Source organism: Mus caroli, unplaced genomic scaffold (assembly GCF_978045245.1).
Source record: "Mus caroli unplaced genomic scaffold, Mus_caroli_1 scaffold_14, whole genome shotgun sequence".
In the NCBI taxonomy this organism is placed as follows: Eukaryota; Metazoa; Chordata; class Mammalia; order Rodentia; family Muridae; genus Mus; species Mus caroli.
The window spans coordinates 84,864,130-84,878,655 of NW_028227269.1; the positions used below are offsets into that span (position 1 = coordinate 84,864,130).

The 14,526-nt window shown below is 44.2% G+C and overlaps 1 protein-coding gene across 2 annotated transcripts in view; it reads left to right on the top strand.

Annotated features, from left to right (window-relative positions):
- Gpatch2l (G-patch domain containing 2 like) overlaps positions 1–3,221 on the top strand; it is a 49,769-nt gene extending 46,548 nt beyond the window's left edge. For both annotated transcript variants that reach the window (XM_021179228.3, XM_021179229.2), the window contains one exon: positions 196–3,221. In XM_021179228.3, the coding sequence (XP_021034887.1) occupies positions 196–371 (176 nt within the window). In that variant the 3' untranslated portion in view covers positions 372–3,221. The remainder of the gene's footprint in view (positions 1–195) is intronic.
- The last annotated feature ends 11,305 nt before the right edge of the window (positions 3,222–14,526 follow it).

Consider the following 14,526-nt stretch of genomic DNA (forward strand, 5'->3'; position numbering starts at 1 on the left):
GAGGGCATTGGATCCCATTACAGATGGTTGTGAGCCACCATAGGGTTGCTGGGATTTGAACTCAGAACCTGTGGAAGAGCAGTCATTGCTCTTAACCACTGAGCCATCTCTCCGTCTCCAGCCCCCAAGAAGCTTATTTCTAGTGCTTCTTATTCTAACTTCTTACACTAACTCATCTCCCTTCTTTTGTGACAGTGCACCCAGATGTTCTGGAGCCGGCCATCCCAGCACAGAAGCCTCCTGACTCAGAGTGGTTGGATGGGACCTCTGCAGCAGAGAAAGCCACTGCCTTTCCTCCAGCCACGTTTTTCAAAATGCCACAGGAAAGGAATTCTGGATGCAGCTCTAGCCCAGTAACCAATGGGTGTTGAAACTTCGTATTGTACAGTCTTAGTGTTCTGATTGGCAGTCTTGGTCCTAATGCCACAAGGACTGACTCCTCATCATGCACAGCAGTTGCTCTTTCTTTGAGAAAATATTTGGGGAATCTTTTTTTGTAAAATATCAATTTTCCTTAAGTGGGCGGGGCATCCTCTGCTGTCCCCTTCCTTCGTTGCTCGCCCACCATTCACCTCCAGCTGCTGCCTTAGAGCTGCCTCTTCTTGGCAGCTGTGTCTTTGTTCCTGAAAATCTAGCAACAGCTTTTGCGTACCTTCTGTGTAGAGCTTTTCATGTCGCTGATGAAATCCTAAATTTGCAGCCAGTTGGAAACACGTTGCTGGATGGGATTGTGTCTGTGCAGTAAGGCTGGCCATCGAGCCTCCGTCCCCTCAGGACCAGTAAGAGACATCAACCAAGTTCTCAGCTTAGGGCCCCAGAAGAGACACCAGCAGGATGGGGTGGGAGCCTTCCCTTGCCTGCACATGGTCTGAGGAGATCGCCAGCAACTCCATTGTACCTGACCTCAGCCTCCTGTTCAGTGTTCTCCCGATAGGGCCCAGAGGTCTGTGTGCTCCAGTGCAGATGGGGGTTTAGGTGCTCAGCAAACTAGTGGATGATGTGCTGACTCCAGCCTAAGGCTTTATCTCCTAAGTGGAATTTCATTGTTAGTGTTTTAGAGGTCGGTAACCAGTGGTAAGCAGAAACTCCTGCTTTCTTATCTGTTATGTAATGGTTGGTTGGGGTCATGGTTTAGGAAGGAGCGATGTCTTTTTGACATACCTTTCTATGTGGTGTGTTTATGACCGCTCAGCTGCAAGTACAGTTGTGTATATAGTTGGGCCTGAAGTCGATGCTACTTTGTCAAGGTGAGGAGGACGTGAGTGCCTGGAGCTGCTGGGGAAGAGCCACATTTCCCAAAAGTGTCATCTGGAGCACCTGCCATTCAGGGCTCTGCTTGACACAGCTCTCTCTTTTTGTATCAGCTGAGTGTGTTGACTCTGAAACACACCGTAGCGTTGTTAAATGCTTGCTGCCTTGGTCATGTCAGAGAGAAAAACCTCTCTTTAAGACAGCAAGCAGGTGATCCGGTGCCTCCTTTTCCTGAAGGGTCATTATCCCTCCCACAGAGTGTAAGCAGTGTGTTCCCCTTGAGAGCTACATTCATTTGAGAGGCCACTCTGTGACTCTTCAGCAGTGAGGTGGGCAGGGGCCAGAATGTGAGTCTGTTTGCAAAGGGGAGCCTGAAGCTCGGTGCTTGTAGATCTGTGGGTGGCTGAGAATGTATCAGCTGACCATAGCAATAATGGGAGAGGGGGTGCAGAGAGAGATTGCAGGATGAGAAGAGTAACACCAAACCCTGTCCCCCGAGTCACCCTGGTTACAAGGTGACTTAACTGTGACTGACTGTCTTATGGGCGTGTCAGCTGCATCCACAGAAGATAGGGACTGTGGCACTGTTACATAGTTCAAAGGTGAAAGTGGGTGTGTGTGTGCCGTCTGCTCCTGCAGTGGCCAGTGGGACACATTTCTACTGTTCTGAGTTGGGTTGAGGGAGAAATCTACTGACGATGCTTTTTAAATATTTCCAAACTGGTTCATTGGTCTTGATGACGGCTGTTGAGAGCTCCACAGTTAGGTGCAGAGGTATCCCCTAGCTCTCCTCTGTGGTACATTGTGGTATATACTGCCTGGTCGTCGTCCTCTTTTTACCTGGGATTTAAAGTAGCTTATATATACATATTTATTTATATTTTAAATATCTCTCTGAAGCCATGCCAATATTCCGAGGTGAAGGCAGAGTCGCATGCTTTACTCCATCGTATGAGTGAGCCCACACTGAACAACAGATGTCCATGCTAGTCTGCCCTGGTTATATAATCTGTTGTTTCTCATTGGTATCCCAAGTCAGCCTGAGGCCCACACCTAGGAAGCGCTTTCATGACTGTTTATCATCTTTGTTTGTCATGCATTTCTACACATTTCTGAATACTTCTGACAGGGATCATCCAAGACTACAGCATCTACCTATAACGAATGGGAATAAAGTTATTTACCAAGAAAATAGAATATTAAGCACATAAATTCTTTCTAAAACAGGGTTGTAATTTATGGTCATTTTACAGTGTAAATGCATGCTTAAGGAAGCCATTTATCCTGCTTATTTTCTATGTTAACCAGCTTCGGGGCAAACTTTAGTATCATTTGTATTTTAAACCTTACATTTAAAAAAATTGTTTATGGCACAGTGGATAATGTCAAAAATTAAGATCTGCTTTTCAAGGAGAGATGCAGTTTTGCAATCAAGTTTTGTTGTCAGTATTGAAGATCACCTACAGCCCTTAAAGATGGCCATTGATTGTGCTCATGCATTTCATATCAGAATTAATGAAGCCAAGTGCCATGGTTCTGACATCTGTGTCTTGATAGATCCTTATGGACTATATAGATGTTTCTCTGAATTTCACTGGTTTTTTCCTATAGTGGACAAAAGTCACATTATCTACTTGCATGAAGTCCATTCACAAGATGTTAGCCTTACCAGGAGGTTTCACGGGTGGGAGACTGTTCTCAGATGCAGCGTTTAAAGGAAGAGCTTCATTGGTGTCAACCCCTGCCTGGGTCGCTCTTTAGTCAGAGCTGATGAGAAGAGGGATTCAGTGCTGTGTACTCGGTGCTACACTTGCAGGGGCAGATACAGTGTTCTGAGTGACATGTGGTTGGGCCTTGAGTTTTAGAAGTCAACTGCAATGAAAAATTTCAGATGGCATTGGCTCTTAAACAAGGCAGTTCTCCCAGCAAATGACCCAACTTAAATAAAGCGTCTTAACTCGTGGTGCTTATGAATGAGGTCTGTTATTTAAAAAAAGCTCAATGTAGAACAAGTAATTGAATTAATTACCAGTCCTGAAAAGATTAAGCTTTGCATTTGGGGATGAGAGACACTAAGCATGTCTGTCTGTCTGTCTGTCTACCATCTATCTATCTATCTCTATCTGCCTGTTTATTCATCTATCTAAAATTTCCTTCCAAGGTCCAGGAGGTTCTGCTGCATCTGAGTTAGCATCACAGAAGCCACTCAGAGCTGAGAGTTACAGGTATTAGGAGGAGCTGCAGGCTGCTGTGGTCACAGTTGGTGCATTGGGCTCCTTGGCTCTGAGTGAAGGATGTTGGGGGTGCATGGTTCATTCAGGGCCTCTGCTCATTTTGACATCACTACTGTGGTTCTGAGCAGTGTGCTTCCCCTCCCTTCCTGGGAAAAATGCCTGGGATATACTTCAGCAGCAGAAGCTGCCTTCAGTGTCTTAGGAACCTGAGAGCAGAGTAGCTGGCTCTAGCAAACATGGCTGCTGTCTTGTTGGGGATATAGTTAGACAATGAGGTAGTGGGAAGCATTTCACACTAGTCAGCTTCTCCCTTTGCTGAAAGCTAGTTTTGCTTGTCAGTATTTCTTTATCCCCTGTTGCTGCAGTTAGCAGTTACAGCTGCCAGCATCGATCAGGATAAGTCCCTAGCCTGTCAGAGAAGAGAAGTCAGGGAGTGGGGCCACAGGCAATACACATGCAAGTCACCAGGGGTGACTCCTGTGTTATGGTCTCTGAAAAAGGAGGGCCTGTGCCTGGAAACGCAGTGATGCTGAAGAGAGTAGACCTAAGGGTTTTTCACAAAGGAGCCTAGTAATGCAAATTGGGCAGAGTAATACACTCCTAGCAGGGGGAAAGAAATTTCTTGGCAGATTAGCAGATATGAAGATGAGGCCCGTGCTGAGGATTCAGAGGGAAGCCATCTTGGACAGAGAGAGCAAAGGGGTGCTCCTAGCAGAGCCACAGACTGGTCCTTAGACTAGCAGCGAGCTCAGTGCTGAAGACTGTCGCTGTGGAGAACAGTCTCCAGCAAAGGGGAAGGGTCAGCTCAGGGCAGTCCTCAGACCAGCTGCACCTACCTACTGACTCAGCACGTTCCCCATGTGTTTCCTCCCAGACACCTGAAAGATGAATACCAAGAAAGGGTGATGTGGAAGAAACCGTCCCGGTGGCCACAAGAGAAGATAGGATATTGTCAGTAATATAAGATATACGTTATATAAGATACAGCCACCTGTGAGCCTACAGTATTTCTTCATTAAATCATAGTTTCAGGGAAATGTCATACAGATCTTTCCCCACATAATGATGTATATATTTCAATATATAGCTCAGAAAAATGAAAACTAAAAGCTAATACCTCCTGTTCATCGCAGGTATATGGTAAGCATCTATAGAGTTTGGTAATCTCAGAACTTCAGGTCTTCTCAGCCCACACACATTCTCATGGCTGCTTTACACACAACTGGTAGGGTGTGAGGCCTTGGAGTCCGGCAGGAATAGCACACTGCTTTGTTGTCTGAGTCATGGCTTCAGCACTTCAGAGTAGGTCATCTCATCTCTAAGCTATCAAAAGAAATGGACATTGGTTTTATGATTTATTAATCATAATTAAGGCGGGTTCTGACTACTGTCAAAGCTCACAACTCAAGCCTTCCCTTCCAGACAGGTGGTGAAGGAGTTCTGGGAACTGTCTAGCCTTGTTCTTTATACTTTTGCCTGTGTGGTTGGTTTGGTTCTCAACTGTTTAGAACATGACACAGCTTTTCTTTCCCATCTTAAACATCAATTAAAGGGACCTGTACAAAAATGTCAGCATTACTAAATAGCTATCAGAAGCCCCTTGGTAGCGCTGGGCCTGGTGGCACACATCTTTAATCCCAGTATTAGGGAGGCAGAGGAGTTTGAGGCCAGCCTGGTCTATATGCTGAGTTCTAGGACAGCCAGAGCTATGTAGAGAAATGCTGTCAAAAAAATGTCTTGATGGTGGCTCATGGCTCATGCCAGTGAGCCCAGCAGTGCCAAGGTGGAGGCAGTGGGATTCTAGGCTGGCCTGAACTTTGTAGCAAGACTTTGTCTTTACCGACCAGTTTTAAAAGCTTCCTAAAGTTTTAATAATGCAATTTTTTTCTACAAGGTAGTTTATGGCCCTCGAATCTTCAAATATTATAAATTGAAGAATGAAAAAAGACAGAACATTTCAAAATAGCCCCTGGGTAGCTTTTTTAACTTAACTACATCGTATTCTTGCCGATGGCCGATGAACAACAGCTAAGCAAAATGACACCACCCCAGAATCATGTGACAGCTCCTCCTGCCCAGTGTCCCTGCTGGTGCCCCTCCTGGTAGCAGTTACTGCAAAGCAGTCATTCCTAACCCTGTTAACCTCAGCCTCTCAGCAACTGAAATCACTCCCACCCACGGCCCGCCCATCCCCCACCCCGTCTCCCACCCACGGCCCGCCCATCCCCCACCCCGTCTCCCACCCACGGCCCGCCCATCCCCCACCCCCGTCTCCCACCCACGGCCCGCCCATCCCCCACCCCAGTCTCCCACCCACGGCCCGCCCATCCCCCACCCCAGTCTCCCACCCACGGCCCGCCCATCCCCCACCCCAGTCTCCCACCCACGGCCCACCCATCCCCCACCCCCGTCTCCCAACCACACTCCTCCTCTTGCCCAGGTCTGTTGCCTTCTCCCTTCTTGATTTGTGCGTTACTTGAGCTAGCTGTCATAGATGGTTTTGCATTTTTAATATGCTCATAAGCTCTTCCCTTCAAACACTTTTTCTTAACTCTGGACCCCTACCTACCACTGAAGTATGCCCCCTACTCTACCTATGAATTCTCTTGTCTATTGAAGTGGGGCTTTTTAATCCTGGATGCACATGATGATCAACTGGGAGTTTTAGAGGGGATGATGGTTCAGCAGGTGAAGGGCATTTGTCACCAAGCCTGATAATTTGAATTCTGCCCCCTGGGACTCACAAGTGTCCGTCCTCTTCCCTGTACAGATACGTCGTGGCACATGTGCACAATAAATATGACTTTCTTTTCATTAAAGGCAAAACAGTTTTCAAGCGAACTTTAGGGAGAGTCCATCCCATATTTACTATCTTATGCCTATGCATAATTGGGTGACATATGATTAAAATGAGATTCACTACAGAAAGGGTCTTATACAGTAATGATGAAGTGACCTAGCAGTCAAAACATTTGCCAGTAAGAGGCTCTCTGCCATTGTACCTTCTAACTATAATTCTCTCTATAAAAGCTACTGATTTTTGTATGCTAATTTTATTTCCTGCTACTGACTTGTTCTACTTGTGGGAGTGACTTTTTTTTTTATCAGTAATCCACTGGAGTAAAAAGAAAATCTTCCCAAATGCATGAAACAAACAAACAAACAAAAAGATGGGAGGCAAATTCGACAATACCATCCTTCACCCTAAAAGTATTCACCAAGCCCCAGAGATCTTGAGCTTCTGGCATGAAGGCGAGGTGAGCACCTGAGGTCAGGCACAGGATAATCAAGGAAGAGGGTTTCAGCTGAGGAGCCTCACAAAGCCAGCTCCTGGCCGAGCATGACATCTACAAGTGTGGGGGAAGTGCTAACGAAACCATGGACCTAAGTAGAAGCAAGTTTGTCTTTCTCCATCTTGATCTGGTAGAAGAAATTCGGGGTCTTTTTCCATCTAAAAAATGTGTAACAAGTTGTCCCTGACATAGGTTTCTGTACCAATGTAAACTGCTTATGTGGTCTAAAATTTGCAGCAGACCTGGGTCTGTCATAATTCCAGATGACTAGCAGAAGCAGTGTCAAAACTCTGCAAGAGCAAACTTTCCTGCAGGTGTCAAAGTAGTCCCAGAGGTGAGGTGATGTAGAAGCTGGGCTCACAGTTAAAACCATAAACTAAAGGCAGGAAGTGAGGTAGATGCAGCCAAGATACGAAAGTTAGCAAGGTAATCCTGTGAACAGCCTTAGCCAAGAAATTTGAAAACCTCCCCCAAATAATTTACTAAAATTATCCAATCAGGAAAAATGAAAAGATGGATTAGTTCTGCCACATTAAACAAACCTGATTGTAATTTAAAATCTGGGACTGTCAGCCAGGCAGTGGTGGTGCGCCTTTAATCCCAGCACTTGGGAGGCAGAGGTGGGAGGATTTCTGAGTTCAAGGCCAGCCTGGTCTACAGAGTGAGTTCCAGGACAGCCAGGGCTACACAGAAAAACCCTGTCTCGAACTCCCCCCCCCCCAAAAAAAAATCTGGGACTGTCCTCTGTAGAAGGATTGGTGGCCCACCCCTCACTCCCACTCCCTCCCCATTCCAGATACCATCAGTCCTTTTTCTGGTGCTAGGTATGTTTGTGATAAGATTGATTTGGAAGAATATAGGGAAGAACAGAGAAAGCCCTGAAAAAGCATTTGGAAGGGAGACTTTGTCTTAGCACAGATTAATATGAAATCAAACTCTGAAAGTATGGTGCAGGCACATGTATAGGCAAGAAGTAGAACAGACTATTCAGAAATGGGCTCATCTACATGAGAAAGTTCGGGATACTGTAAAGTTGGTGTGCTCAGTCACGGTGACAGCCGTGGGTGGGTGGGTGGAGATGGATTAGAAGACTGAATGATGCTGGAACAACTGGATAGAATGTCATAGATGGCTATACAGAAAAAGAGAAATTAGACCTGTCCCTCATACTTAATGGCAGGATAATTCCCACACTGGCCAGGAATTTAATTATATGGCATTAAACAATTACTAGGGGGAAATGACAGGACAGATGTCTCTTAACAGGAGTCAGGAGCCAATGGCTAGTCGTCTCTACTTTGCCCAATGCCCATCTCAGGGCTGCTAGGAGCTGTGAATGTTTGGTTTGGTCCAACACACACACACAAAATGTAAGGATTCAGTAAGAAAGGAAGTAGCATGAGCTAGCGAGGTCATCTGGGGGTGGGCAAGCTTCCCAGGCGTGTGGGTCACCTGCCAGGTTACGATTGGGTGGGTGGTCAGCTGGGGCTCTGCTCCTTGCTCCTCATCCTCTTTGGACCAGTAGGAAAACTCCCCTCCTTCACAAAAACTTCCCTCACTGCTTTTGGAAATTCAGCTGCAGTTGGAAATTTTGACTCCTTTAAAGAAAACAACTAAAGCTTTTGCATGCACCTATGCCATAAGCAAACAAAAATATAGTAACGGGGAAGCATACTGGAATTTACATCACTGATTATGGCTAAACTTAATGTATAAGGAGCGTTAAAAATAGAAATGATTCCATAGGAGAATGGGGAATGAATGTGAACGCCTGCTCAGGGGTGTGTGTGTAAGTAGCGTTTAAACATTTGAAGAGATGCTCAGCTTGCCACATAGCCAGGTGATAATGCAGTCACCTTGTTAGCAGGTGCCTCCCATCCTCACTTTAAAAGGCAAGGGGCCGGAATCCTGAGGAGGGAATGTATTCTACTGAACACCAGTGGAATGCTGTGGAGCTAGGATTTGAAACCAGCCAGATGGCTGTAGATAAGAGTAATTCACCATGACTAAGTGAGGCTTATTTCAGGAATACAAGGATCATTTAATATTAGGAATAGCTGGGTGTCTCCTTAATATGATAAAATATATTTATCTCAATCCGAAGTCAGCGTCATGCTTAATTGAGAATACCAGAAGCAATCTCATTAAAGCCAGGAACAAGACAAAGATGTCTACTAATCATCACTATTATTTAAAATTGTTCCACAGGACGTAGACAAAACAATTAGACAAGAGAAGGAAATTAAAGACAGAGAAATTAGAAGGGAAGAGAAGATAAAACTGTAATTCCCAGATGAAATGATTGGATTGTTTACCTAGAAGCACAAGAGGACTAATCAAAGACAAAATAATTTACAAAGTTAATTTTCAGAAAACAATCGACTTTATATACATGGTGTCCAGTTTCATGCTTTAAGGGAAAATAGGTTCCAATAGCAGCAGAAGACAAAAAAATAAGATATTAGGAATCAATTTATTTGCAGAAAAAAATGTAAATCCTAGTGAGGGACGGAGCAAGACCCAGTGAAAAGGAGATCAAGTGCAAAGACTGCCACGCTCGTGTTTTTTCATAGGAATGAGCAGTGTCATGACGACGTCACTTCCCCATGCTTAATCTGTTACCTCAGTGTGATATCCAGGGTTGGAGAGATGGCTCACTAAATGAGAGCACTTGCTGTTCTAGAAGATCCAGGTCCAGTTTCCAGCACCTGCATGAGGCAAGTAAACTCGCTCAAAGGGATCTGGTGCCCTCTTCTGGCTCCCATAGGCATCCACGTGCACGGACACAAAAAGTAAGGATACATCTTGCCACGATATCCAAGAAGCATGCTAGTAGGCTTTTAAAAATATTTATATAAGCTATTTAAACGTCTCATGGAAAATTAAATAGTGATAGCCTGGGCAGGAGGAAATGGTGACGAGAGAGGCTTTGCTATACATTCATGTTTACACGTATGTAGTGGTTACAGCGTGGCAATAGTTTACAAACAAAGGAAAATAGGACAGTTCAGAGCTAGACAGAACTTACAGGGGAGCACTCTGTGGTGATCTGGAAAGATGAACAGCGCAGAGCCATCCTTCACTCACAGCAGGGCAGTCTGCACATACATGGCCCATTGAAAAGTAGAAACAGTTGTGTGGGTGTATTCGTGTCAGTGGAGGTCAGAGGTCAGCACTCGGGTGGTGGTCTTTGGTAGCCATCCACCCTTATTTTCTGAGACAGCTTCTCACTGGATATTTTTACGTGGTGCTGAGTCTGAAACTAAGGTTCTCATGCTTGTGCAGTAAGCATGTTAACTTCTGAGCTACACACACACACACACACACACACACACACACACACATATATAGCAAGAGTGGGAAGGCTTTTAAGTACGAAGCAAAGCACAGACGCTATAAAGGTTCCTAGATTTGATTTTATAGGTAAAAGTTTCTTAAACTAGAGAGAGATGGCTCAAGAGTTAAGAGCACACTTATTCTTACGAGGACCTGGGTTCAATCCCCAGCATCCACTCGGTGGTTCCATTAACTCTAGTTCCAGGGGATCTGATGTTCTCTTCTGACCTCTGTGAGTATGTGTTGCACAGGCATACATTTGAGAAGAACACTTCATACACAAGATATATAAATCTAAAAAAAAAAAATTAAATTCTTCTTGATAAGAGTACCATGAGCCAATGCTAGGCAAAGTGCTGACAGCTTCCTCATGGTGAGACATTGAAATAGAAGAGTTTCTGCAAAGAGCAAGCTCAACAGTCCAAACTAAAGCTGAGCCAAAGAAATGGAGGAGATTTGGAGGAGCTACCAGGGGGTAGAGAGCACACATGGCTTCTAAGTAACACAGATGTTAAATAAGGATATTTTACATGTCGAAATAGTCATCCTCAAACAAGAGGGAAGGCTTTTTGTGGGTGTGTGTGTGTGTGTGTGTCAACGGGGTAATCTTAAAGTGGCTGCCTGCTAATTGTGAGTAATTAAATCTCTTCAGAGCTTACACAGTTGCTTTCAGGAGGCACACTTTAAATGCAAAGAACAACTGCTAACGTAAAAGGATGGGAAAGATGAACTAAGCATAGAGCAGCAAAAATGAGCTAGCTAGATATAAGGTGAGAAGCATGATTACAGACCCAGAAGTATTTCTCATAAAAATTAAATAAGAACGAAGAAGATATAAGTTGGATTTTTTTGTGTTCCAAACATTATAGTTTCAAAATATGGAAAGAAAAATGATAGAATTGTAAGTATTGAATTGTACAGACATTTAAAATATGGGAGATAGAATAAAAGAACCAAGTAACCTAATTATGTCGCAAGGGGCAGGTGTGAGCTCGGTGTAGCACACCCACCTAGCAAGCAGGGGGCCTTGGGTTCAGTGCCCAGAGTGGGGGAGGGGGCGAAGTTCACCTACTTTAGATATAGAACACTATCATCAACAGTGTTTTAAGACATTCTGTTTAAGTACCCATGGAATATTTACCAAAAATGACTGTGGGCTGATCCTTAAAGGTGAACTCATCTGAGATGTCCTCTGAGCGTAAAAGGCTGTGTCTGTGAGACACTGAATGAGAGGAGTCGGGATAACAAGAATTGACCTCATTCCTCAGACAGCATCGGGAGCCACAGAGAAGCAGTGAGGCCGTGGACAAGGGTGGAGAGACAGAAAACTGGTGGGATTCTGTGCACAGGAGTAGGCAGCACCGGGCCCCAGTGGGGCTCTCTGGCAGAAGGAGTGGGAAGAGAGCCTAGGATAATAGATAAGACAGGTGGTCCAGGTGAAAGGAGACCGATGGTCCTACCCAGGGACATGCCCAGGGCTCTCCCAAGCCTTGCATGCAGTTGAGGGTTTGTGAATCGGCGCCTGGATGAACCAGCAGAGAAGAGATCTGTCTTGTTTCTTGAAGCACCGAAGCTGGGCTGGCTTTAAGAACAGCCTGTTTCCCCAGCTCATATCTGCGATGTTCTCTCACCCCACCTCCCAACCCACTTGCCAGACACACCATGGCTAGTCAAGGAGCCTCAGGAGTAGGAGACGGTCTACTTTGCCCCAGGCTGTAAAGCTAACCGTGGCTAGAGCAGGTGCCCAGGACAAAAGGCAGCATGGTTCTAATGAGCACCGGACTCAATGTGCTGGATTCAGCACCAGCTTAAGTGGTAGGAAAGGCAAGACGCCATCTTCTGCTGAGCACCCACACTCTTCCACACACCGGGCTCCATATTTTGAAGTCCCAAACGGTGATACTCCAATGCTTTAACTTATTTTTTTTTAATTTGGCCCCAATGTTTCTTTTTGTCTTCTCACTTGTATTTTGCTTTTACATTTTCTTCTTTAAACGCTGACATTTTTATTCCTTTTCTTACATTTATTTTGTCTATGCGTTTTCAGCCTTGGGCAATCAGCTTCTTTTCTCTCTTACTCATTTCTCTTCCTTTTGATTATTCTCCACTCTCCTTGTCTTCTGTCATTTAACCTTGCCTCTTCCCCTCTCCCCTTTCCCAGCTTCCTTACTTTATTTTCTTCATCCACCACTTTATTTTTACCCTAAATAATTTTACCTTCATAGCAAAGCTGGGCTGGAGAGATGGTTCCATGGTTAAGAGCACTGGCTGCTCTTCCAGAGGACCTAAGTTTGATATTCAGTACCTACATGATAATCTACCACTGCCTGCAGCTCCAGTTCCAGGGGATCCAGCACCCTCTTCTAGTCTTCCTGGGTACCAGGCACGCACAGTGTACAGACACACATGTAGGCAATATATGCATAAAATAATTTAAAATTTTAAAGTATAGTATAGTCTACATTGTCTCTGCCATTCTGCAGTTACTGATAGCAGCCTAGTGGGCTTTGGTATATTTTAAGCATATTTCTATGTCTTGCTCAGTTCAACATTGTAATTACAGTGGTTTGGATTCTGTCTGGGGGGTAGTGGTGACTGTGTCCTCAAAGAGTGGGCTGCTCCCTGAGAAAATCTCCAAATGAAACTGGATGAGATAGCACAGGTTCAGGTACACAGACCGTCACATAGAACCCAGGAAACACGAAAGAGCAAGGCAAGACAATGCCTCCGAAGGATTCTAACTCCCTACATCCCAAACCTGAAGATAGTGAAATGGTTGACTTGTCAGACAAATAATTCAAATGTCTACTTGTAAAAATGATCCATGACTTCAAAGAAGAAATAAAAAAGGAAGCTGGAGAGATGGCTCAGCGGTTAAGAGCACTGACTGCTCTTCCAGAGGTCTTGAGTTCAATTCCCAGCAACCACATGGTGGCTCACAACCCTCTGTAATGGGAACTGTAAGAGGATACCCTCTTCTGGTGTGTCTAAAGACAGTAACAGTACATACATACATACATATACATATATATGTATATATAAATTTTTTAAAGAAATCAGCAACACAAAAGAGAAAAATTTAGTGAGGAAGTTTATGTTTGGGGAAAAAAAAGACTGGAAATGAAATAAGAAGTCTTTTGAACTGAATGCAAACACAGTGGAGAGAATCCCCAGTAGACTAGATTAAGCCAAAGAAAGAATATCAGGGATGGAAGATTTAATCCCAGCACTTGGGAGGCAGAGGCGGGCGAATTTCTGAGTTCGAGGCCAGCCTGGTCTACAGAATGAGTTCCAGGACAGCCAGGGCTATACAGAGAAACCCTGTCTCAAAAAAGCCAAAAAAAATAAATAAATAAAAATAAATAAAATAAATCTTTTTAAAAAAGGAATACTACATTCAGACATAAATTTTAAAAAATTAAAAAGCAGTACTTCAATTTTCAATGAATTTATGACATAAGAGACCCCCCTCACCTCAAAATAGAATAGATGAAGAAGCTAAATGGATTAAAACAAGATTTAGCTATTTGTTGTCTTTAGTAAATGCAGTTTTCAACAAAGAAAGCCAGAGATCGGGGGTGGGGGGGGGAGGGGTGGCAAGATGGCTTAGCAGGTAAGAGCACTGACTGCTCTTCTGAAGGTCCTGAATTCAAAACCCAGCAACCACATGGTGGCTCACAACCATCCGTAATGAGATCTGATGCTGTTTTCTGGTGTGTCTGAAGACAGCTACAGTGTACTTATGTATAATAATAAATAAATCTTTGGGCCAGAGCAAGCAGGGACTGAGTGAGCGGAGTTGACCGGAGTAAGCAGAGGTCCTAAAATTCAATTCCCAATGACCACATGAAAACTCACAACCTATACAACTACAGTGTACTCATATACATAAAATAAAATAAACAAATCTTTTAAAAGGAAGGAAGGAAGGAAGGAAGGAAGGAAGGAAGAAAGAAAGAAAGAAAGAAAGAAAGAAAGAAAGAAAGAAAGAAAGAAAGAAAGCCAGAGATCAGAACATAGCATCTAATTCCATTTGTATGCAGTAGATACCAAGTGCTATGGTTTAGATTTTCAATGTCCCCCCAAAGGCCCATGTGTAAAAGAGTTGGTTGCCAGCCATAGCATTTATTGGGAGAGATATGGTAGGACCTTTACGAGGAGGGAACCTCATGTCAGTTTTCCATTGCTATAACAAAATGCCAGAGACAATGAACTTATAAGTAAAAAGATTTGTTTAGGGTCACAGTTTCCTAGGTTTTAGACTCTGGTCGGTTGACCCTGTTGTGTTAGACTGATGGCGGCAGCATGTGACAAAACAAAGTTATTTAACTCATGGTAGCAGAGAAGCAAAGGAAAAGAGGAGAGAGGCTGGGGTCCTACTATCCTCTCCTTTGCTTCCCTTCATCATAAGG